The sequence below is a fragment of the Cynoglossus semilaevis genome, chromosome 2 (genome assembly GCF_000523025.1).
Source record: "Cynoglossus semilaevis isolate Cse_v1.0 chromosome 2, Cse_v1.0, whole genome shotgun sequence".
NCBI classification, from domain to species: domain Eukaryota; kingdom Metazoa; phylum Chordata; class Actinopteri; order Pleuronectiformes; family Cynoglossidae; genus Cynoglossus; species Cynoglossus semilaevis.
In genome coordinates this window covers 6,712,581-6,733,873 of record NC_024308.1, presented here as the reverse complement: position 1 = coordinate 6,733,873, position 21,293 = coordinate 6,712,581, and the positions used below count along the sequence as shown (strand labels likewise).

The 21,293-nt window shown below is 40.3% G+C and overlaps 4 protein-coding genes across 17 annotated transcripts in view; 3 read left to right on the top strand and 1 right to left on the bottom strand.

Moving 5' to 3' along the window:
- mast3b (microtubule associated serine/threonine kinase 3b) overlaps positions 1 to 7,552 on the top strand; it is a 28,190-nt gene extending 20,638 nt beyond the window's left edge. For both annotated transcript variants that reach the window (XM_017041417.2, XM_025054122.1), the window contains 17 exons: positions 177 to 244; positions 808 to 899; positions 1,033 to 1,241; positions 1,325 to 1,463; positions 1,549 to 1,681; positions 1,775 to 1,940; positions 2,060 to 2,161; positions 2,269 to 2,391; positions 2,531 to 2,643; positions 2,786 to 2,952; positions 3,261 to 3,382; positions 3,479 to 3,679; positions 3,787 to 4,013; positions 4,140 to 4,262; positions 4,348 to 4,484; positions 4,715 to 4,899; positions 4,978 to 7,552. In XM_017041417.2, coding sequence (XP_016896906.1) covers positions 177 to 244; positions 808 to 899; positions 1,033 to 1,241; positions 1,325 to 1,463; positions 1,549 to 1,681; positions 1,775 to 1,940; positions 2,060 to 2,161; positions 2,269 to 2,391; positions 2,531 to 2,643; positions 2,786 to 2,952; positions 3,261 to 3,382; positions 3,479 to 3,679; positions 3,787 to 4,013; positions 4,140 to 4,262; positions 4,348 to 4,484; positions 4,715 to 4,899; positions 4,978 to 6,059 — 3,389 coding nt within the window. In that variant the 3' untranslated portion in view covers positions 6,060 to 7,552. The remainder of the gene's footprint in view (positions 1 to 176; positions 245 to 807; positions 900 to 1,032; positions 1,242 to 1,324; positions 1,464 to 1,548; positions 1,682 to 1,774; positions 1,941 to 2,059; positions 2,162 to 2,268; positions 2,392 to 2,530; positions 2,644 to 2,785; positions 2,953 to 3,260; positions 3,383 to 3,478; positions 3,680 to 3,786; positions 4,014 to 4,139; positions 4,263 to 4,347; positions 4,485 to 4,714; positions 4,900 to 4,977) is intronic.
- Positions 1 to 21,293, bottom strand: part of dock7 (dedicator of cytokinesis 7) — a 428,740-nt gene that overhangs the window by 138,373 nt on the left and 269,074 nt on the right. The gene's annotated exons all lie outside the window — the stretch shown is intronic.
- On the top strand, positions 7,874 to 9,354 carry ndufa7 (NADH:ubiquinone oxidoreductase subunit A7). Its single transcript, XM_008333501.3, has 4 exons — positions 7,874 to 8,022; positions 8,223 to 8,272; positions 8,559 to 8,696; positions 9,134 to 9,354. The coding sequence occupies exons 1-4, from the start codon at positions 7,972 to 7,974 to the stop codon at positions 9,219 to 9,221; spliced, it is 327 nt and encodes a 108-aa protein (XP_008331723.1). The 5' UTR covers positions 7,874 to 7,971; the 3' UTR covers positions 9,222 to 9,354.
- LOC103395718 (low-density lipoprotein receptor-like) lies at positions 10,452 to 20,742 on the top strand. The gene is made up of 12 exons (XM_008333511.3): positions 10,452 to 10,595; positions 11,604 to 11,984; positions 12,377 to 12,496; positions 13,105 to 13,230; positions 13,908 to 14,085; positions 14,843 to 15,058; positions 15,923 to 16,041; positions 16,454 to 16,593; positions 16,680 to 16,821; positions 17,071 to 17,262; positions 18,308 to 18,468; positions 20,598 to 20,742. The coding sequence occupies exons 1-12, from the start codon at positions 10,538 to 10,540 to the stop codon at positions 20,631 to 20,633; spliced, it is 1,869 nt and encodes a 622-aa protein (XP_008331733.1). The 5' UTR covers positions 10,452 to 10,537; the 3' UTR covers positions 20,634 to 20,742.

The window sequence follows — 21,293 nt, the reverse complement described above, 5'->3', positions numbered from 1 at the left end:
CTTATAAACTGTGAATATAGCTGTTGCATGTTAAGGGAAGTGTGAGTCTACCAAGCAAACAATAACCAGAGAGTCGGACTAAAATAAGGTTTTAAAGAGTTAAAACTTTATTTTAAATGTTGGGTTTGTCATCTGATGTCATCGTCTAACTGTGTGTCTTGTCCTCTTTATTTCAGACATGGTGCAGCTTGAACAGTATGATGCTGGTCCTTCAGTGTCTGTGGAGCCAGATGTTAATGTGGAGGTAGTTAGCATGTGATCAGTACTCAAGTTTTAGATGAGCTCCGATTACTACTTTTAATACCACAAGACTTTGAGCAGGAACACTTTTTTAGAAAGATGTGCCGATAAACTGCCGTAGCTAACGATAACTTCAGTGTGCATGCTCGCACAATATTTACATTAATTTTAAATTATAGGCTTCAAGTATTGTTATGATTAAAAGCATTGTTTCTGCACAGTTGGTTCACTCTGACCCTGTCAGCCAACGGGAAAAAATAATCACTCTTCACTTGTCTTTCTTGTGTTCAATGGGTCGTCTGCATCCTCTTATGGCTGGCAAACAAATGTTTTGTACATTACTGCCACCTACTGGCTTAAATTGTGTGCCTCTGCTACATGTGTAAAACAAAAATAGGTGAGAGTGATGAGTCACTCAAGATTCGTCCTGTGACTCGCCAAACCTTTACAGAGAAAGACATTAAAATATTCATGTTGAACAAGTAACTTTTAAGTTCGTTCTGATCATGCTAATGTTTCCATCATCAAAAACTGAATTACTGAAATTGAGCTGCTTCCTTTATTTAGAGCAAAGCTCCACAGACTCTGACGCCAACTCGCAGGAAACCTCTGGAAAGTGACTTTGAGACAATCAAACTCATCAGCAACGGGGCGTATGGGTGAGAAGAGAGTGTTTTGGGGGGGGTTAGCATTGGATTGCATCATGACTAAAGTAGGGGTTAACTTCAACAGTCAAACTACATTTTTCATTATGTGATCAAATGTTTATTTCTATTTTCTTTCTCCTCAAAGGGCTGTGTATCTAGTTCGCCACAAGGACACACGCCAGCGTTTTGCTATGAAGAAGATAAATCGGCAAAACCTGGTCCTGAGGAACCAGATCCAGCAGGCGTTCGTGGAGAGAGACATCCTCACGTTTGCGGAGAATCCCTTTGTCGTCTCAATGTTCTGCTCTTTTGAGACCCGGCGTCACCTGTGTATGGTCATGGAGTATGTTGAAGGTAAAATCCAAAAGAGGCCACACAGCCATGAAGAGGGTCATCTCTGTCTGAACATATTGATAAAAGTTTTTTTTTATGTTAAGGTGGTGATTGTGCAAACCTGCTCAAGAACATGGGCCCACTGCCTGTGGAAATGACAAGAATGTACTTTGCTGAAACAGTCCTGGCCCTGGAATATCTTCACAACTATGGCATCGTTCACCGGGACCTGAAGCCTGACAAGTAAGAACAAACTTTATTTTAATTATTGTTTTTTAAATCCTTTTTTATTAAATAATCATTTCATTGACTGGTTTCTACTCATCAGTTTGTTAATCACATCCATGGGTCACATCAAGCTGACGGACTTTGGCTTGTCTAAAATCGGCCTCATGAACATGACCACCAACTTGTACGAGGGTCACATGGAGAAGGACACGAGAGAGTTTGTGGACAAACAGGTAAGACCATGTCAGATGTGAAGTAGACGTATCTCCATGTAAATACAGCAGTCTCTGTTATTTCACCTGGTTGCGCTGGTCTGTGTCGTGCAGGTCTGCGGGACTCCCGAGTACATCGCCCCAGAGGTGATCCTGAGGCAGGGGTACGGGAAGCCTGTGGACTGGTGGGCGATGGGCGTCATCCTCTATGAATTCCTGGTGGGCTGTGTTCCATTCTTTGGAGACACTCCTGAAGAACTTTTTGGTCAAGTTGTCAGTGGTAAGGATTTTAAAATGACTGTAATTTTTTTTTTTTTATTTCATGAAGCGACATTTAAAATGTTTTATCTACAGTAAGCTGTGATTCTCTGGGTCATTTTTTCATCCTTTTATCTACAGATGATATAATTTGGCCAGAAGGAGAAGACGCTTTACCTGTTGATGCTCAGGACTTGATCACCCGCCTGCTGAGACAGAGCCCACTGGACCGACTAGGAACTGGTATTACTCAGTATTTTTCCTACTGGATTTTGGAATTTTGAAATTTGGTGTCTAAGACAATTAGAAAACATTCCTCTAATTTTTTTCTGTGGAAACTCTGATTCCAGGTGGAGCCTCAGAAGTCAAGCAGCATCCTTTCTTCCTTGGTTTGGATTGGAACGGACTCCTGAGACAGAAAGCTGAATTCATCCCTCAGTTGGATTCAGAAGATGACACCAGCTACTTTGACAGTGAGTTAAGGATGAAAATGTACTCTCTGTAATGAATTGATAAAAAATAAACAGTGAGAACATTTCAAAGATTTTTTTGTTTTGTTTTTAGCTATAAACAGTGAGAACAACAACAAAGATTTTTTTGTTTTGTTTTTAGCTCGATCAGAACGCTACCACCACTTGGCGTCTGATGAGGATGAGGAAACAAACGACGAAGAGTCTTCCTTGGAAATCAGACAGTTTTCTTCCTGGTCACATCGCTTCAGCAAGGTAATGACTGCAGCAGAGAGCAGAAAACAAATTTGGTTTGATACTGGATGTGTCCTTTTTTTAAATATTGCACAGAATCCATTAATAACAATAACAATAATAATAATAATAATATTGTCTTTTCTCTTTTTCTTCATCTTAGGTTTACAGCAGCACAGAACACCTGGCCACACCTTCCAACTTGAGTTTTTCCTCTGACCGAAGCCACAGTGAAGAAAAGGACGACCGCAGGGACATGGGAGGACTCAGTCCTTCGCCAGTTCCAGCAGAGGGCAGCACAGAGCACAGACACTTTGGACGCATGGCCAGGTAAGCATAAATTCAAAGTAATCAATGTTAGAAAAGTACTCACCTTGTCTTCCCTGTCATGTACTGCATGACTTCCATTATTTATTGACTTGTTTGTTCTGTAGTTTCTGAGCCTCACTAATCAACATGACTTCCATTATTTATTCTGTAGTTTCTGAGCCTCACTAATCACAGACTAAATCAGAAGCTGATGAGCTGATCAGAACATTTGGAGCAAATTCTACACTTGGATTTAAACTATATCTTGTTTTTTTATGTTGCTACATTGCATATGAAACCCTGTGTTTGTTCTGCTGGTCTGTACACAGCCTGCGTCCCCGGGCCTCCTCCAGCTCCTCCCAGTCGGAGCGGAGCACCAGTCCTCTGGTCATGAGCAGCACCCACAGCCTGGAGACGATGCCTCGCTTCGCCCTCTCCACTGACGACGAAGGTACATGAAACCTCCACTGTTTGTGTAGAGTGATGATGATAACTATTGAGCATATTTCCATTTTAGTTACTCTTGTTTAACCTGTATGTCCTGCAGCTGAGGTGGTCGTTTCAAACCTCCGGAGGATCAGGATTCGGAGCAACAGCACTGGAGCCAAACACTCATCACCCAAAGAACCTGCTGGCCCTCGGCGCTTCGGTAACCAGCTGGACACACCAGACAGACAAAAGCTTCCCTGTGGCGGAAAGGTCCCCAAGTCGGCCTCAGTCTCTGCCCTGTCCCTTATCATTACTCCAGGTACAGAAGCCCACCATCACCTCAGCACAAGTAGGATAAAATAATATGTTGACTTTAATTAGATTTACTTGTTGTCTGATGAATTCCTGTGTGAACACCTGTCACAGATGACTCGCCCGGTGGCCTTCAGCCCAGTCCAATCTCTCCACGCTCTCTTTCCTCCAATCCTTCTTCCCGTGACTCGTCTCCCAGTCGAGACTTTTCGCTCGGCCCCAGCAGCTTGAGGCCGCCCATCGTCATCCACACCTCAGGGAAGAAATTTGGCTTCACCTTGCAGGCCATCCGGGTCTACATGGGCGACAGTGACGTCTATACTGTGCATCACATGGTGTTGGTGGGTATCAGCACAGGTTTTCAAAACACGGGTTTCTATTCCTAACTCTTGACCACAGAAGAACAGTGTTATATAAGAGATTGTGTAACGCTCTTTTATTACTGTCCACATTTGCATTTCTATCAGAGTGTGGAGGAAGATAGCCCAGCGTTCCAGGCAGGTCTGCGCACCGGAGACCTCATCACCCATGTCAACGGAGAATCTGTCCAGGGCCTGGTTCACCCTGAAATGTTGGAATTGCTGCTTAAGGTACAATGACTCTGCTTCACTCTAGGTTCAGGTGATTGTTTCAGACTCTGGATGATCTGTATGTCATTGTCCATGTTTGGTTCAGAGTGGCAGCAAGGTGGTGCTGCAGACCATCGCTCTGGAGAACACGTCAATCAAAGTCGGTCCAGGTCGAAAGAGCAAACACAAAGGCAAAATGGCCCGTCGTAGCAAGAAGAGTAGGAGGAGAGATAACTACGACAGGTAGGAGTCAAAGTGTGTCCCGGTGTGTGTCTGCTGTCTCTTTGTCTTCTGTGAGACAACTGAAGGGCCCTCCTCTCTTTTGCGTTTACTTGTGGTAAAAAGGTAACTTTTTAAAAATTATCTTATCAAGAGTATCAATGAAGAGTGCTATAGAAACAAAGAAAAGCCTCTTAAATATAAATGTGTCACTTAAACAAACAGCATCTGACTCTTCCTCCTCTGGCTCCCAGGAGACGAAGCATCTTGAAGAAGCTGTCAAAGCAGGGCACGGTGATGCACAGCAGCCGCAGCTTCTCTTCAGGTCTCCATCACTCTGTCTCCTCCAGTGAAAGTCTTCCAGGCTCACCGACACACAGCCTTTCCCCTGGACCTTCTACTCCCTGCAGGAGTCCTGCCCCTGATCATCAAGGCTATGGTTAGTTAGGGTTTGTTTTAGTGTTTTAACCCCTACATGTTACTTTTTGTGTCATTTGACCAGTTATTTCTTTTCCAGAAAACATCTCTCCTCAGAGCACATCTCCTTGCTCCAGCTCTCCCAGTTCACCAGCCGCACACATCCGGCCCAGCTCACTCCACGGCCTGGGCTCCAAGCTCAGCACGCAGCGCTACACCAAGGTGGGCCGGCGGAAGTCGACCAGTAACATCCCCCCCTCACCCCTAGCCTGCAACTCCTCGTCCTCAGCCCAGCCTCTGTCTCCACAGCGCTCTCCCTCTCCTTTACCAAGCTTCACCAAAAGCCTTCACTCTTACCATGGCAAAACTCTGTCACCGCCCACCATCGTCAGGCACATCGTGCGTCCACGCAGCGCCGAACCACCTCGATCTCCCCTGCTGAAGAGGGTACAGTCAGCAGAGAAACTGTCTGGGGTGTATCATGCAGATAAGAAGTCCTACGCCCCCCGGAGGCACACACTGGAGGTGCCATTTTATGGTGAGGCAGATTTACTTGGTGACTCTGAGGCGGAGGGTGCATGTGGAAGCTCCTACATCGGAGCAGATCACAGCAGACTGGGGGGCTACATGGGCTGCCAGAGGGTGAGAGACTCTGGTATTGAACGTTCTGAGCAGCTGGTTGTGATGAGAAAACTCAACCTATCAGAGCGCAGAGACTCCTTTAAGAAGCAGGAGGCCGTGCAGGAGGTTAGCTTTGACGAGCCGGAGGAGAAAACCAGCACCTCGGTGAGCTCGGCTGCACCAGGAGCACAGACACAACCTCAGCAGCAGCACGGGTCATCCTGGATTGTCCCTCCACCACAAACCAGTGGGGAGGTCGAGATGAATCCCATGGTGCGAAGATTCACCCTGGTTCCCCAAATTGCCGTGCAGGGCTCGACAGAGAGCGAGGAGCAGGACGAGTGGGAACCATGTTCAGACAGTGAGGAAACCATAGTCAAAGCCGAGCACGAGGTCAGCATCTCCTCGTCTCAGCAGCAAACGGCAGGACGTCCTCTGACTGACCACAGCTGCAGTCATGTGGCGGGAGCAGCTTCCAGTTGTCCTCAAGCTGCTTCCGAAGTTGCAGGATCAGTGGAGTGCCGAGAGAAACCATCACTAAAAGAACCTCAGAAAAAGTGAAGTGAAGTAAAGTTTTTTGTTTGTTTTTTTTTAGTCTGAGCCAGAAGAACTGAAAGCTATTAGAGAGATGAAAGGGAGTGAGCAAAAATTTTAACTTGAATATGTTTGTACTGTAGGTATTTTTTTTTGTCTTTCTTGTAAATATTAGGCAACATTCTTGTTGTATTTATTTCATTTGATGTAGGAAAGAGGAAAGTTCTCTTGCTTTTGTAGCCAATGCTCAACATTTTTGTATCCATAGATCGTGGCTGTGTGTTTTTTCCTATGAATGTCTATTTTTTTACATTGTTCAAATTTTGGCAGCACAGCCAGAATCGATGTTGCCGATTGTTGCAGGACCAAAAGATATGAAAAGCAAAATTTTATATTTTGACACACTTCACAAAATGATCCTACCAAATCTTCCATTTTGTTTTTGTCAACAGGGGTTTGTGAGGTACACTATGCCTAAAACAAGCTGCTACTCAGTCTGTTGCGTAGTAAAGTTTACATTTGGAAAATGTGCACTAACGTGATTTTTGACGTGACTTTTGTAACCGAATGTTGAAGAGGAAGACATTTGCATCCAATCCAACCCAGGGCTTCTTTGAACAAATGTTTAGCATGTTTATTTTGTACAAATACTGGTGTACAGTTTGAAACAACAAACAGCAACTTTGTTTTAGTGACAACTCACAATAACATAATAATGATTATGTCAAATGAAAAACGGCCTGGATGTCTTTCATACTTCTGCATACCCCCCGGACAGATTTTGACTTTCTTTGTCTTACTTGTTAGTAGCTTTTGGTGGATTTTGTGTTGACTATTGTTTTGTAAATGGATTATGAGCTCTTCCTCCTAAAGACGGCCTTGTGTTCCATGGTGATGCCCTTGCATCCAGTGTCCATGAGCAGATTTTTGAATGATCCAGTCATTTAGTGCAGTCTGATGGAACTGTTTACAGTGAACAAACATGCTGTTCTGTACAAAACTGTTTACAATACTGTAAGTGATTAATCGAATCTCTTTGATACCTGGGGATGAATTTATATTCATGAGTATTACACATGTGTTATGTTTTTGAATATAATAAGTTTAGTACAAAGTTGGGAATAACTAAACAGTTTCACAAGCACGTAAGTTCCAAGGGTTGTTTTGGTTAAAGAAGGCCTCGTTAGAATATAGAAGAATAACCTTGTTTCTTTAGTGGCTGTAGAAAGTGTTGCTGTTGCTTGGTTTGTCTCCACTGGTTCAACGTCTCCTGTAATTTGACTGTTGGAGGTCAACACAAACATTGCTCTCAGCTAATGTTCAACGGACTCTTACTCTCAGTACAAGGGGGCAGATCGAACTTTTGTACTCCTGCATGTGTTTTCCTGTGGACTCTTCAGCTCAGTGCATGCTGCATGACACAAGCACACATTTGTAATACTTGACTGCATGGTATATCGGCGTGGTCGCCCTGTACTGTGTTATCTTGTGAAACAAATAAACTTTTTATTTCACTTTGACTCCTTTCTCTGCGTATTTACTTTGATTCTGCTCCTAGTTGAAATGTTGTGATTTCTGTGGTTTACCACATAGATTGATGATTTGCATTGGCTAAATACATTTTAAAAAATAGAAACAATAGTAACATACCACATAAGTAGTTAATTCTTCACCATTTCCAAGTGTAATTTTGCCAGTACTTTTGTTCATCACCCTTTGTAAATATATATATACCTATAGGACACAACCTCCGCCTGTGATATATATATATATATGTGTGTGTGTGTAAGCTTCCATCTTCATTTCAGAAGTCCATCCTTAATTTCAATGTCGTGCAGCGATTCGGCTTCCAGGCCTGTAGGGGTGGTGTGGTGCTCTGGTGCTGTGAACCGTTATTTCTCACCACAAAAGAAGGTCGGTGTCCTTCACAACAGCTAACATGGCTACTGCTACCAAAATTATACAGCGATGGCGGAATTTACTTGCAAGGGTAAGCGATACAACATTAAAAAAAGGGTTTAATGGGAAACCAGTTTAGGAGTTTCACAGACGTTCCTGACACTGTTAATATGTTGAAAGGGATTATTTAAATTGACTTTAAATAACCGTAATAGGTTAGGATGTATAAACCTACCCGTCGTCAACGTTTCTCAGCGGTTTCCTTTACCAGTCTTTTCTTTCTTTTTTCAGCGGAACCTTCAAGGCAAACTTCAGTTGCGGTATGGTGAGATATCGAAGAGGTGAGCCCTTCAGTCGTGGTAATTTTTCTTTCACCATTTTCATTTCGTTTTTATGCCTCTTAAATCTTAAACATAGCCCTTTCTGTGCTTATTGGTAACTGTTGACGTTTTAGAAGTTACTGGTAGAGTAAAGGCAGCAATTGGTAAATTGACAGATTGACAAAGACCGGATATACTGTATCTATACAGCCTGGGAGTTAGTACTGGCACACACCATTGTTTAATCTCCGGTAAACAGCTTTTAACATTGTACAAAGTTACTAATAAATGTTTCCTCTACCTATAGGACACAGCCTCCGCCTGTGATGCCACTTGGTCCGAGCCACAAATTTGCAAACAACTACTACTGCAGTAGAGACGGACGCAGGGAAGCTGTTCCTGCCACAATTGTCATGTCTGCACAGAAGGCTCTCACTGCTGGCGGGTAGAAGTCTCATTCAGAAAGCAGAATTTAATTTTAAATACTAATGGGCGATATCTCTTCAAACTCTTAAATTTGATTTATTTAGGGAACTTCTGATAAACAGGAGGAAGTAGATTCATTGATGTGCTATATCACATTTTAAGCTTGTATGTGAATATATATATATATATATTTATTGAACACTAATATCACTACAGTTGGATAATTTAACTGTAATCAGCAGAGTAGACCAGGCTACACCAAGTCTACAACACCTCTGGATTCCTGTGTCTAAACCAGTCTAGAGATTCTAGATAAGAATGAAGATCTCTGTAGACTTCTATTAGCATGAAGACATTGAATTGTCCTGAATTATTTTCTTCTGATTTGTCAGTCCTCTAGGGTTTTCAGGATGTATGGTTTTGTCTAATTGTTTGTGTGTTCTTTCTCTTTTATAGCGAAGTTGGCAAAGCTAACAAGACTGCAGTCACACCAGGTGATTTGTATATAGAGCCACCACTCTCTACAGACCAGCCCTACCTCTGAGCAACATGGAAAAACCTTCCAGAATTACAAGTGTTGTTTTCCCCTTCCAGTACAACTGTAGATATCTGACCACAGCAACTGTTGGTTGTATACAGTTCAGTAAACCCTGTGAATAAAATATCATGTGCTTAAATTAGTCTTTTTGGCCATTTTTTCATAGTATAGATTGATCAGTATCATGTGATCATCATCATATGGTTGCTAGATCAGTCTGGAAAAACAAGCAGTGGTTCACTCGTGTGTAACATTTGTACAGCTGAATCTATTTAATTAGTTGAGCTTTAACCTTTAAGAATAAAATAAAAATGTTTAACTAACATATTTATCAGTGATCAAGATTATCCCTAGTGACTAAATAAAAGAGTAAATTTACATTCAGGATTATAAGCGCCATATGTTTAACTTTAGTTCAAAATTTTAATGCCCTTAATCCAATATTAAAGCCAAAATCCAACATAACAAGGTCAGCCAAGTGATAGTTTGATACTTGAGTATCGGTTTACAGAAAGAAAGTCAAAGAATATGCCCCATTTCCATGTTATTTATTCATGAAATAAATGGACAGAGAAAACGTTTCCAACACCAGCATTTCATAAAACATTGATATAAAATCAAAATGAGGAACTCATTTTCTTAAAGCTATTATATTATACACATTTAATCAAGGAAATGAAAAATGAATTTTAAAAAAATAACAGTTTCTATATTGTTTACAATCAAAGAGTTTAAGTATGTACAATAAATTAACTTGTTTTAAATTGTATAGCTGAAACAGAATTTTATATTTATTTCATAAATATGCATGATAAATAAATTTAAAAGTTAAGTCACCAATTCTGATACTGTTTAGGCTAGCAGAGGCAGCTTTGCTGGCCTTGATGGTATGCCACTGCTCAAAGTAGTTTTGGGCTATCATTAATTTGACATAAAAACATGAATTGAATTTCTCATATTCTCGTATAATTTTGGAATATCTGTTTAGCTTCAAAAGTTTCGTTTTTATTTATGCAAAATATATGTAGAATTTTAGGTATGTGCATTATCAATGTTCATAGTATCAATCAAAACCAGTGTTTTGGAATATAATTAAGTTTTAAAATAACTATATATAATACATTATTCATGTGTATTATTATCAGTAGTAGTCGGAGTCGTAGTGGTAGTAGTATTATGTCTTGTTGAGACAGTAAACAAGTTACGGAACATTACGGTTGCCATTCCGATTAAACGGCAGGTTGACAGGGGAAGGCTTCTACGTCATATTTCTGCGACCCCGCGTGCTTGATCTTGGTAGCGGCTGCGAAAGGACGCGGAGCATGGGACATTTAGGAGTATTGTTCATTTTGCTCCTCTGCTCGTGTCTCCGTGCCGGCGGTAAGTTTCTAGAAGGTTCTGCAGTTTCAGGATTGTGAAGGTCCAGACTGTAAGTGCACCGTAGAAGTACAAACACCACGGCTGCAGCGGCTGTCAGTTTGAATGAAGTCTATTTACTACTCCACAACTTTACTGCATAAATAAAACCGGCTTCAGTGAAATTTAAAAATAGACTGACCGTGAACCAGAAGTAAAAAAAAAATTACAATAAAAAGTGTTTTTAACTTTGAACATCTTACTACAATTGGCATTGGTTGACGTCACTAGGTCACGACGTAAATAGTTTCATGTCAATACCTACATATACTTAACTACTGATAATGTTTTTTTTCTAAATACTCGTCACATCACATATTGCAATCACTTTTATTTCAGATGCAATGTATTCAAATATATATTATTTAAACGTTTTTCTTGCAGTTGTAATTTAAAGCTTAGTGCAAACGTTGGTTAACAAACGCTCACCGGTCACTTATTTTGAGTAAACGACCTCCTATATCGTTTCACATCTGTAGTACCTCGAATATTACTACTGTTCCAGATAATCCGATTGAAGAATTTACAACTATGTGCTTTAACAAGAATACGTCGGTTCTATACCTGTAGTAATTAACCGTTATTAAAACTAGATTATAGTAGTTATAAAAAGTACCTGAAAAACTTTTTATGGATAGAAATCCTTAGTTCTTGAGCAGTAAAGTTGTACCACATGTAACAGGTTATTCCAGTTGTTTTATAGTGCTCCCTACAGGGTAAACTTTCTTTTGCATATGTGGTTCAGAGAACGAGCTTACTTTTTGTTCAGACTCCAGTTAGCAACAGTCTTATGTTTATGAAGATACATTAGGAATCTGCGAGTGCAAAGTGCAAATTTCTTTCATGGAGTCCAGAGGATTGTTATGAGGAATGGTAAACAGAGGTTGTCAGCACGTGAAAAGAGTTAGCCATCGGCAACTTGAATATTTCACCTTACAGTACTTATGTTGTGTAAACTCTCACCTTTTCCAGGTCACAAGCAATGTAAAAAAGATGAATTTCCATGCCGCAACAGCCGGTGTATCGCCGGACGTTTTTTGTGCAATGGTGTAAATGATTGTGGCGACAGGAGCGATGAAGATTCCTGTCAGAACTGCACCACCACTGGAGTCTTCTCCTGTGGTAAGTCAGACATTTGTTTACCTGCACATAAACTGTGTGATGGACATTTGGACTGTGCGGACGGACGAGACGAAGACCAGAAGATGTGTGGCATAGTCAAACCTTCTTCACAGTCTTCTGGCACATGTGAAATGTCAGAGTTTCAGTGTGTAGATGGAAATTGCATTCTCCATGCCTGGAGATGTGACAACTCCCCAGACTGCTTTGACGGCAGCGACGAGGTCAACTGTGGTGAGTGACATGAACATTTTTACACTTACACTTTTGACTGAAAATCTAGTAAGAGACAAAAATGTTTTTTTAAAAATGAGAAAGGGCTTTCAGATGTTGTTAAGGTTCCCAACCAGTTTCTTAAAAGCACCATACTGATGCTTTCATTTTATTGGGGCAGCAATAAAAACATATTCCTGCAACTGGATTCCAGTGACCCAGCTAGCTCTGCAGGCCAGGACCAAACTATCTGGACCCCATGTGGGGCTTGATGTGAACAACCGCTGAGTTGAAACACATGCCTCCCAAATTTGATAAAACTACTACAAACAGGTTTCTGTGGCTGACTTTTCTATGGGGTTTTTTCCATACATATCTCAAATGCTATGACACTTTAATGACTGCTCCTACAGATCAGAACGAGTGTCTAGTCAACAATGGAGGCTGTTCACACATCTGTAGTGACGACACGATGGGTTTCCACTGCAGATGCCCTGAGAACATGAGGCTGGTGGGGGGCAGCCAGTGTGAGGGTGAGTGCGTCACCAGAATGTCCTCACCCCAAGACGCATACTTGGAACACTTGTTCTTATTTTATGTTTTATTACTTTTATTATTTATTTTACTTATATTTCATTCTATGAAGTTTGCAGGAAAGCAGATGAATCAGTGGAATATTTAAGCTTATATTTAAAGTTGTTTTTTTTTTAAGCAAAAATATTTCTGCGTTTTTTTGTTCATGACTAAATAAGTTCTCTATAGGGCGGTGAAGTAACAGGTGCGATGAGTTCAAATCAACCTTTTTATATTTACGTTAGAATATATTTGCTTAGGAACACAAAGTCACCACCTGAGTACTTAACTGTCATACACTGCAAATAATGCATTTTTTGTATTGCACATACACAAGCAAAATTCGTTTTCATTAAATAAGTGGTTAATTGATTATCAACAACAAAGTCTTTCATCTACCCTTATTGCGTGACAGTGGTTTTTGTGTTAAGTTAATGCTGAAAATGCGTCACCACCTCATACAACCACACTTAGAAAGATAAAATGTTTTAGTCAAGGCACCTTTATATTTTAGATTTGTCTGCTGTGCCTCAAACTATGAAGTGATGGTGAACTTTTCTCTGCCCAGAGATTGACAGGTGTCTGGAGGCAGACGTTTGTGACCAGCTGTGTATTTACATGAATGGCAACTTCACCTGTGACTGTAGCGAAGGTTATGACATGAATCCAACCAGCACAGGGTGTAAAGCCAAAGGTGAGAAAGGAACAATAACAATGTTCCAGCTGTTTATTTAATAAAATGATATGATGCTATATAACATTTAACACAACGTCATATAATATTAAAATCAATGTAATGCCCAGATTTAATCGGTGTCTCTCAACATTTTAGGCTTCTTTTTTGTCAATTAATTAAATTAAACGTATCTACTTTAGTAATACACAATTTTATGTTCACAACCCTCTGCAATACCTTAACGAACCCCTAGGTGTCGCCGAACCTCTTTGAAAAGCCCTGGATTGAATACTGCACATGTGTATTCTTTGCAATAAAATGTTACATACACACACGTATGTGTGTATGTGTGTGTGTGTGTGTGTGTGTGTATCCTTATACATAAGAAAAACTCTCTTAATGGTAAAAATGTCCTCACGTATGGTTAGTAAATCTTTTTTAACGCTCTTTCTGGACAGATTCTGAATTCCCTTTTTCCCTCCTTTTTAATTACTCCGTTTAAACATCACTCCCCTTCTCAGAACTGAGGTCTATTTTAAGAACGAATTACTGAATTACCCTGGATCAATAAAGTCTTATCTTAAAAAGGACACTTGGCCGACACTCACTAAGCTGACAGAGCAAAGATATTGAAATGGAACTTGTAATTTCCACTGTAGTTTTAAGATAATTTGTCTTGTCATCTAATATCCCAGGAGGTGATGCTCAGATGGTTTTTACCTCATCTGGAGGCTTGAAGTGGACGAGTGTCACCGGAACAGGAAGACAGAACAGGCCACGTCCACCACAGTTGTCAGGAACTGGGAGTTTGGCAGCCTCTGCCTCAAACCGCACACTGTACTGGGCCCCACACGGACAAGGTGCCATATACAGGTACCAGACTGGAGCTGTGATGTGTTTTACTGACGTGTACTTTGTTTGTATAACCTTAACATTCAGCCAAAGTCATCCGGCATCAGGGTTTATCGTATTATAGCTTGTTATCGGAAAGAACCATTGACACGCCTATAATCATACCTAAGGTTCCATGGTCTTTATTAAACACAGTTCGTAACCCCCGTTACAGACAAACATAAACAAGGCGCAAAGTCCACATGCAGTGACGTACTTAATGGATAGGCAAACAGAGCAAATGTTTGATCATTTACTATAGCAGTGCTGTATAATTTTTCATTAGTCACGCAATTTATTTTGCATTACATTCGTAGGAGTAATTAAGGCTATAGTGGTCCAAATGTTTCCTTTGCTATGTTCTTAGTTTGTATCTTAGACATTATCATGGTATAAATACAGGTCCAGATTTGTAAGAATCCCATCATGTTAAATGACTTACTGGTTTATGTTCATTAAAAAGACGAATGTTTTTTTGGTAAAAATGCAAACATAATAATAATATTATCAGATTCATTATCAGATTTGAATTATTAACTTGATGTGCATTAGATGAGGCTCTCTCTCTCTCTCTCTCTCTCTCTCTCTCTTTCTCTCTCTCGAATGGAATTCACAATAAAAGGAATCGGAAATAGAACTGAGCACGCCATTACAAAGCTTTACAAACTCTGTGGCCCACTGGTGCCTTTTTTTTATACTAATAATTGATTGTTCTATTTTATCTGTGCATGTCCTTCAGGGTCTGGATGGATGAAAACCCTCAGAAACCCCTCCTAGTGCTGAAAGTGAAGGGTTCAGTGTCAGCTCTGGCCTTGGACTGGATCCACCGGCTCCTTTACTGGAGCGACGTTGAAGGTGGCTCAGTCAACGTGGTCCTGTTGGACAGTTTGACACAGCATCAGCTGACCTCAGGGCTGGACAGGCCTTCTGCACTGGCTGTGGAGCCGCTCCAGGGGTGAGACAGCGTGAGCAGATTTCACTGTGTGTTAGCGCAAGGGTTTGTACAGATAAAGTGTATGTAAGTTGTCCGCCTCCTCCTGGTTAGTTCCAGGTCACTGCTCATTCACAGTCCTGGTTCACAAGGCCCTTTGTTCTTTACACAATCTCTGTAGTTCAGACAAGCCTTTTACAAAATATCATTTAGATTAGTCACTGCTCATTCACAGTCTTGGTTCACAAGGCCCTTTACACAATCTCTGTAGTTCAGAGAAGCCTTTTACAAAATATCATTTAGATTACCATATTTTCCCGACTATAAGTCACACTTTTTTTACATCCTTTGGATGGTTTTGCGACTTATGCTCAGGTGCGACCTATACATATATTAAAATGTATAATTTTACATGTTTATTTTCACAGCCACTACAGGGCACTTTAGCTGGCTGGTGCAACTTATTCTCCAGAGCGTCTTGTGCAGAGAGTCTCATATTTCATTCATATTTAGTCATTTAGTCACTCCTGAGCATGACAAATGCCAGTGGCTGTCTACAACCTAGACAGGTAAGATTCCTAATGATTTAAGCTGGAATTTTAAGCTTTAAACAAAAGCAATAGCGAGATCAGTTGATATAACAATGGCGCATAGCAACAGATCAGATCTTTTATGACATTGAACATGCGACAACAACAGAACTGCTGTACAATAGTAAAAAAAAAACAAAAACAAGAAAGATTAAAAACATCCTCAACAACAACGAATATTAATACACAATAAGAAGTCACTTAAATAAAGCTTATGTAACAGAGAAGAGCATGATCGCATTTTAGGTTGTGTGGAGATGATGACGATACCTTATCAGAGCTGCTTTCGTTTTCTCAGGCTGCTCTTCTGGGCTCAGTGTGGCAGCTTCCCAAAGATAGAGAGGTCTGCTCTTGATGGACGAGACAGACTGGCTTTGGTCACGTCATACATTCACTGCCCTTCTGCCCTGTCTTTAGGTATGACACTGGTTTGGCTCCTGTTTTATTATCAAAGTTTCGCTTGATGCATAACAGGGTATTTGAGCTTGTGGTGTTATCGCAGCATCATAAAAACACTGGTCTGCTTCTCACGACATAGACACATAGACTTTCTGGGATCTTTGTTCTTTAGTATTCCAACATAGTTTGTGTTTTGGTCTTGACTTATCTTGACTTAAAATCAAAGCCTTCTACACCAGTGAGTTGGGAAATATTTCAGTGAAACAAGGTCTTCAAACTGAAACTGTTAGACAGTTGTTGATGAACTTAATGATAAAATAAATGAAAATTATATATATATATATGTCTCCTTCCTGCAGTTAAACAGAGTCACTGTTTTTGGGTGCATTTGAATAAAGTATCGACTGATGCACGACCTTTGTTTCTGTAGACATGCCTCGTCAGCTGCTGTACTGGGCCGACGAGGGAAGGAGAAGCATCTCCAGAGTGAATTTAAAAGGCCAGAATCGCAAAACAGTGGTGGAGTCCAACGGCTACCTGGACCGACCCTTTGGCCTGGCTGTGTTTGAAGTAAGAAAATAAGAATAAAAACGAATTTCTTTATTCTTTATTTAACCTTTATGTTTTTCTTTTTTTAACCTGCTGTTTGCACTCAGGGCTTTGTGTACTGGAGTGACAAAGTGACTCAATCCATCTGCAGAGCAAACAAACACAATGGCAGCCAACTCCTCGTACTACTGAAAGATCTGACCTCACCTGGTGTTTTGACCATTATCCAGCCTGCTCTTCAGCCACATGGTAACACCTGTTTATATACTGTATATACATACACACATATATATGTATATATATATATATATTTATATATATATATATATATTTATATATATATATATATATAAATATATATATATATATATATTTATATATATATATATATATATACACATACATATACATACATATACATATATGCCCACGTACCAGCGTGCCTGGTTTAACAGAAAATTAGATTTGACAGACTGAACACACTGTCTTTGCTCTCAGGACCATCTGTGTGTGGACACGCAGTCTGTGGCGATGACTGTGTCGTCAGCCTGAAGTCAGACAGACTAGACTTCAGCTGCATTTCTACAGAGAAGGGAGATAATAAATCCCGAGAAGACTCAACCCTCCTTCACGCAGTTCCTGTATCAAGTCGGTCAGACGCCATGTTTGCAGGAATCCTGTCTCTCATCAGTAAGATTGTTTAAACCCCATTATCCAGAACACAAATAAAATAGTAACGTGCTCTCGTAACATTTAAATTTACCTGGGCTATCTGGCTACAAAACTGTTTTCATCCTGTTCATAATTGTCGGGGAATGAAGATAAAATCAGACAATACTAACCTCTCTCCTAAATATTAGGACTGAAACTGAAAGTCGTTTCATAAATTAATAAAAGGAGAAGCTATCAAACTCAAATCTCGCACCACTCATGCCTTGTGCATAAATGAATCAAAGTGCGACCTCGCAGATGTTAGTTATGCATTTGCATACTTTTGACCCTGTTATTGACCAGTTTTATTTAGGTAGTCCATGGGGCCACCAGGTGCACCCAGGCACCACGTTGGTGACCCCTGTCATAGTCAATGACTCGTCAAATTGCAGATTTAATTTATTATTACATCACCTCTTGAGGCAGTAAACTAAATTTCCCAAAGTTATGATTGTATTTCCTGAACAAGAACACATTCTCCACACAACACACTCCCTGGTGCTGGTGTCAGTCAGTGCAAGCTTACCATTACTGTAACGTTGGCAGACCAATGTTCCCCAATGGGAAACGCATCACGGCAAAGTCAGGCTAATGAACATGAAGGTTTAATATTGTGTGCACTTCGTGTCATACCAGCTGCCACCTCTGAGAGAGCTCTATACATGATGTCACTGTCCGCTGAGGTCATCGTAGTCCCTCCCTGCGGTCTGAGTCTTAAACATACAACACTATGTTGTGTTACATTCAGACCTGGGAAGAATCCTTTGCAAAAACTTTGCAAAACACGTGTGCTAAGCTGTGAATGTAGATGTAAATTATTTATGGTTCTTTGTAATTCTCTGCTTTATAAAGACGATACCAGTTAGGAGTCAGTATATGTAGTTTTATCATAGTATTAATTGCTATATTTAACACAGCGTAATTGTAGTTTATGTTTGAGAAAAAAATATGCTTTTGGTGTAATGTTGAAAATGAGGTCTTGTTAATGCTGTTATGTTGATGAATGCTTGTGTGCGTGTCGTAGCGTTTCTCAGCCTGCTGCTAGTGGGAATGGCTGTTTGGTGGTGGAGGAGGGCATGTGGTCTTTCCCCATCTGTCACCGCTGATAGTTTCTCCCTCGGTCAATCTCAAGATCCACTCATCATCCAGGGGGGCCCTGTGTGTCAAAACTCATGCTCTGTAAAGGTAAGGACAATCTTCAAACACAAACCAGAGCACGGAGTTGGGTTGACTTTATAGTTGTGATCAAGACAAAACCTCGTAACACATGTTTTACAGGTTTCCTGTCATCCTGTCATCAGGTTTTTATTTTCCATTTGTGCATGTAGGCCGACGGTTGTGCAGAGCTCTCAGAGTCAGCAATTTAAGTAATAACATCCGAACAAAGGAAATATAGGAAGAGACATTTAAAGACGGTATGAAGAAAGGAAAAAAATATGGCAATAGAACTATAGTAGGAAAATTACTGGTTTGGGCTGTGGTTGTATTATGTCACATATTGCACTTATGTCATTGTAAGGCATTAGACATTATAAACTTATTGCACATATGTATTGCACACATGGTGTAGCTGTTTGCTCGCTTGCCTCACAAGCATAGAGTCCTGGGTTTCAGTCCACATACAGTACTTGGTGCCTAAGCAGCGCAGCCAGGGTGTGTGCTGCTGTTAGTTATTAGTTATTATTATACAGTATTTGCTCCTCTAGACTGTCACTAATCACTGTTATTGTCATTTAATTTTTAAATAAATATTGTTTGTTTGATGTTTAGTGGCATTATAATTACCCTGCAATTCAAGTCACAGACATTTGTGACTGTGTCACTTCAAGACATTTTTTTCAACCAAGCCATGTTGAAAACAATCTGTAAATTTGCTTGCGATTATTAAGTCTAAAAAATAAAAATAAATATGCCATAGGATATTACAAATTGTTGTTGTGTTTCAGAGTATGGATTGTGGTTAATGAAGCGGATTCATCCAGCAGAGTTAACCAGGATGTTTTCTTTTGTGGTTTCCTTTGCAGACTTTTAATTACTGAAGCAATTGTTTGTTTTCCCTAGATAATCTCACGGCAGTTTCCTTCCTAAGAAATCTGGCTTTGCCTTCTGTCTGTGTGGTTGTAGTGATACTGAGACATGAAAGTGAAGGAAAACACCAGGGGTCATAGGTCAGGTTACAACCGAGAATCTGCAAAGCAAAGATAAAAGTTGTGTTGTTGACCTTTTAGAGGATTTTGTCTGACTCTAACCAAGAAAGTGCAGAAACCTGTTGCACTCTGTCTCTGCAACTGTCAACCAATCACAGTTTTCCCCTTTAAACCTGGTTTTACGATTTGTTGGTTAAGGAAATGAACTTGTGTCATAAAAGGTTGCAGGTTTGAATCCATCAGCCCACTAGTTCCACTAGTTCCACCGTCCCCACACACTGCTGCCCGGGCGCTCGGGTTGGCCCGGCCCCTGCTCACTAATGTGTTGGGTCTAAGGCAAAGGCCAAATATCGTTGTGTGCGGTGGTGTGCTGTGTCACACTGACAAAGAAATCCTTTACATACGTCACAGTTTAAGTGGAAACGTTAACAAGTTATATTCACCCTGAACAATTCTGGGGTCCTGTAGAAAGTTTCAAATGTATTTCAGTATAACAATAGAACAATAGCATGCCAAACATTAAATCTACAGCAAGGCCACATTACTGAGGAGATGAAACCCAGTTCTTCAAAATGGCAAAGAAGAAACCAGCTGTAAACTTTGATGTTGAAAGAGCACCACATGCATCTGTTCTTAGTGCTTAACTCAGAAACTAGGTCGTCTCAAAAATGAGGAAATGTGTCGCTTATCAGAGTGAGACGCTGAGTTGTTCAGTGTTGTCAATCAATCTAGAGAATGTGGTCTGTGCCAGGCCACACGAGGAGGGTGACAATGGAGGAAGAAACTGGTTTTGCACAAGGTCTGTGCGTGTCAGCAGTGGAGTTTAGTTTCACAGTGGTTTCACTGATTATTAAGTAATTATAACTATAACTTGGAATTTTGATCATTAAGTTAGTAGTGCAGTTTAATTTGACAGTCATTATCTCTTCATGATCTGTTCTTTTATAGTAATTAAATGATTACATGTCTTTAAGACCTGGTCTAGTAGCTATGGTTACTGTACCAGTGTTTTTAGCATTTAGCTATTTTTAATGGTTGTAATACTTAAAAAAATGATGACATATTTTTGTGTAAAAGGTTGTGCTCACTACACAGATAGATAGAGCTGAGGACAAAGGCTTAACCAGTGCAGATTGTGGATTAAAGTCCTGTGTTTTCTGCTGCCAGGAAACCCTGATTAAGCTGGACTTGGACAGGAAATGAAGTGACCCAGATGCTCAGATGTCTGCAATGCTACAAGACCTGTCACACTGCTGCCTCCAAGTTCTCACGTCTGCGCACAGTTGGTAAATGCATGCGACCAGGAAGGTGACAAAAAAACAAAGAAAAAAAGATCAGACGATAAACAGATTTATCATCATCTGTGGGCAGTAGGAAGTAAATATTTTCCTAGGTTTTGTAGATAAATGTTTTAAAGTAGCACTTGACCTTTGATACTTACTGTTAGAGCCAGTGTCAGTCTGAGGATCATAGATTGTGGATGCTTTAAAGAGAATTCAACTTGGTGAGTTGGACAAAATTAGAATGAAATGACTTCATGTAAAGGCTTAAACTGACACAGTAATTTATTGAAGAACAGAATAATAATATATTAATTTAGTTTTACATGGTTAATCGTTCACCTTTGTAATCAGCGTAATCACAGGATAGCTGTGGATTACTCATGATTAATCTCAGTCCTAATTATGACAAAAGTAAGTTTGTTTATTTTGCCTTATTTTTTCCTCTATACTAGTGGAAGAGATGTACGTGTTTCACATTAGTTTTTATTTGTGACTGATCCAAATGGTGAAATTATTCATACAGAGAAATGTCAATCAAACCTAAATGGTGACACTGACAAATACATTTGTTGACGTTTTG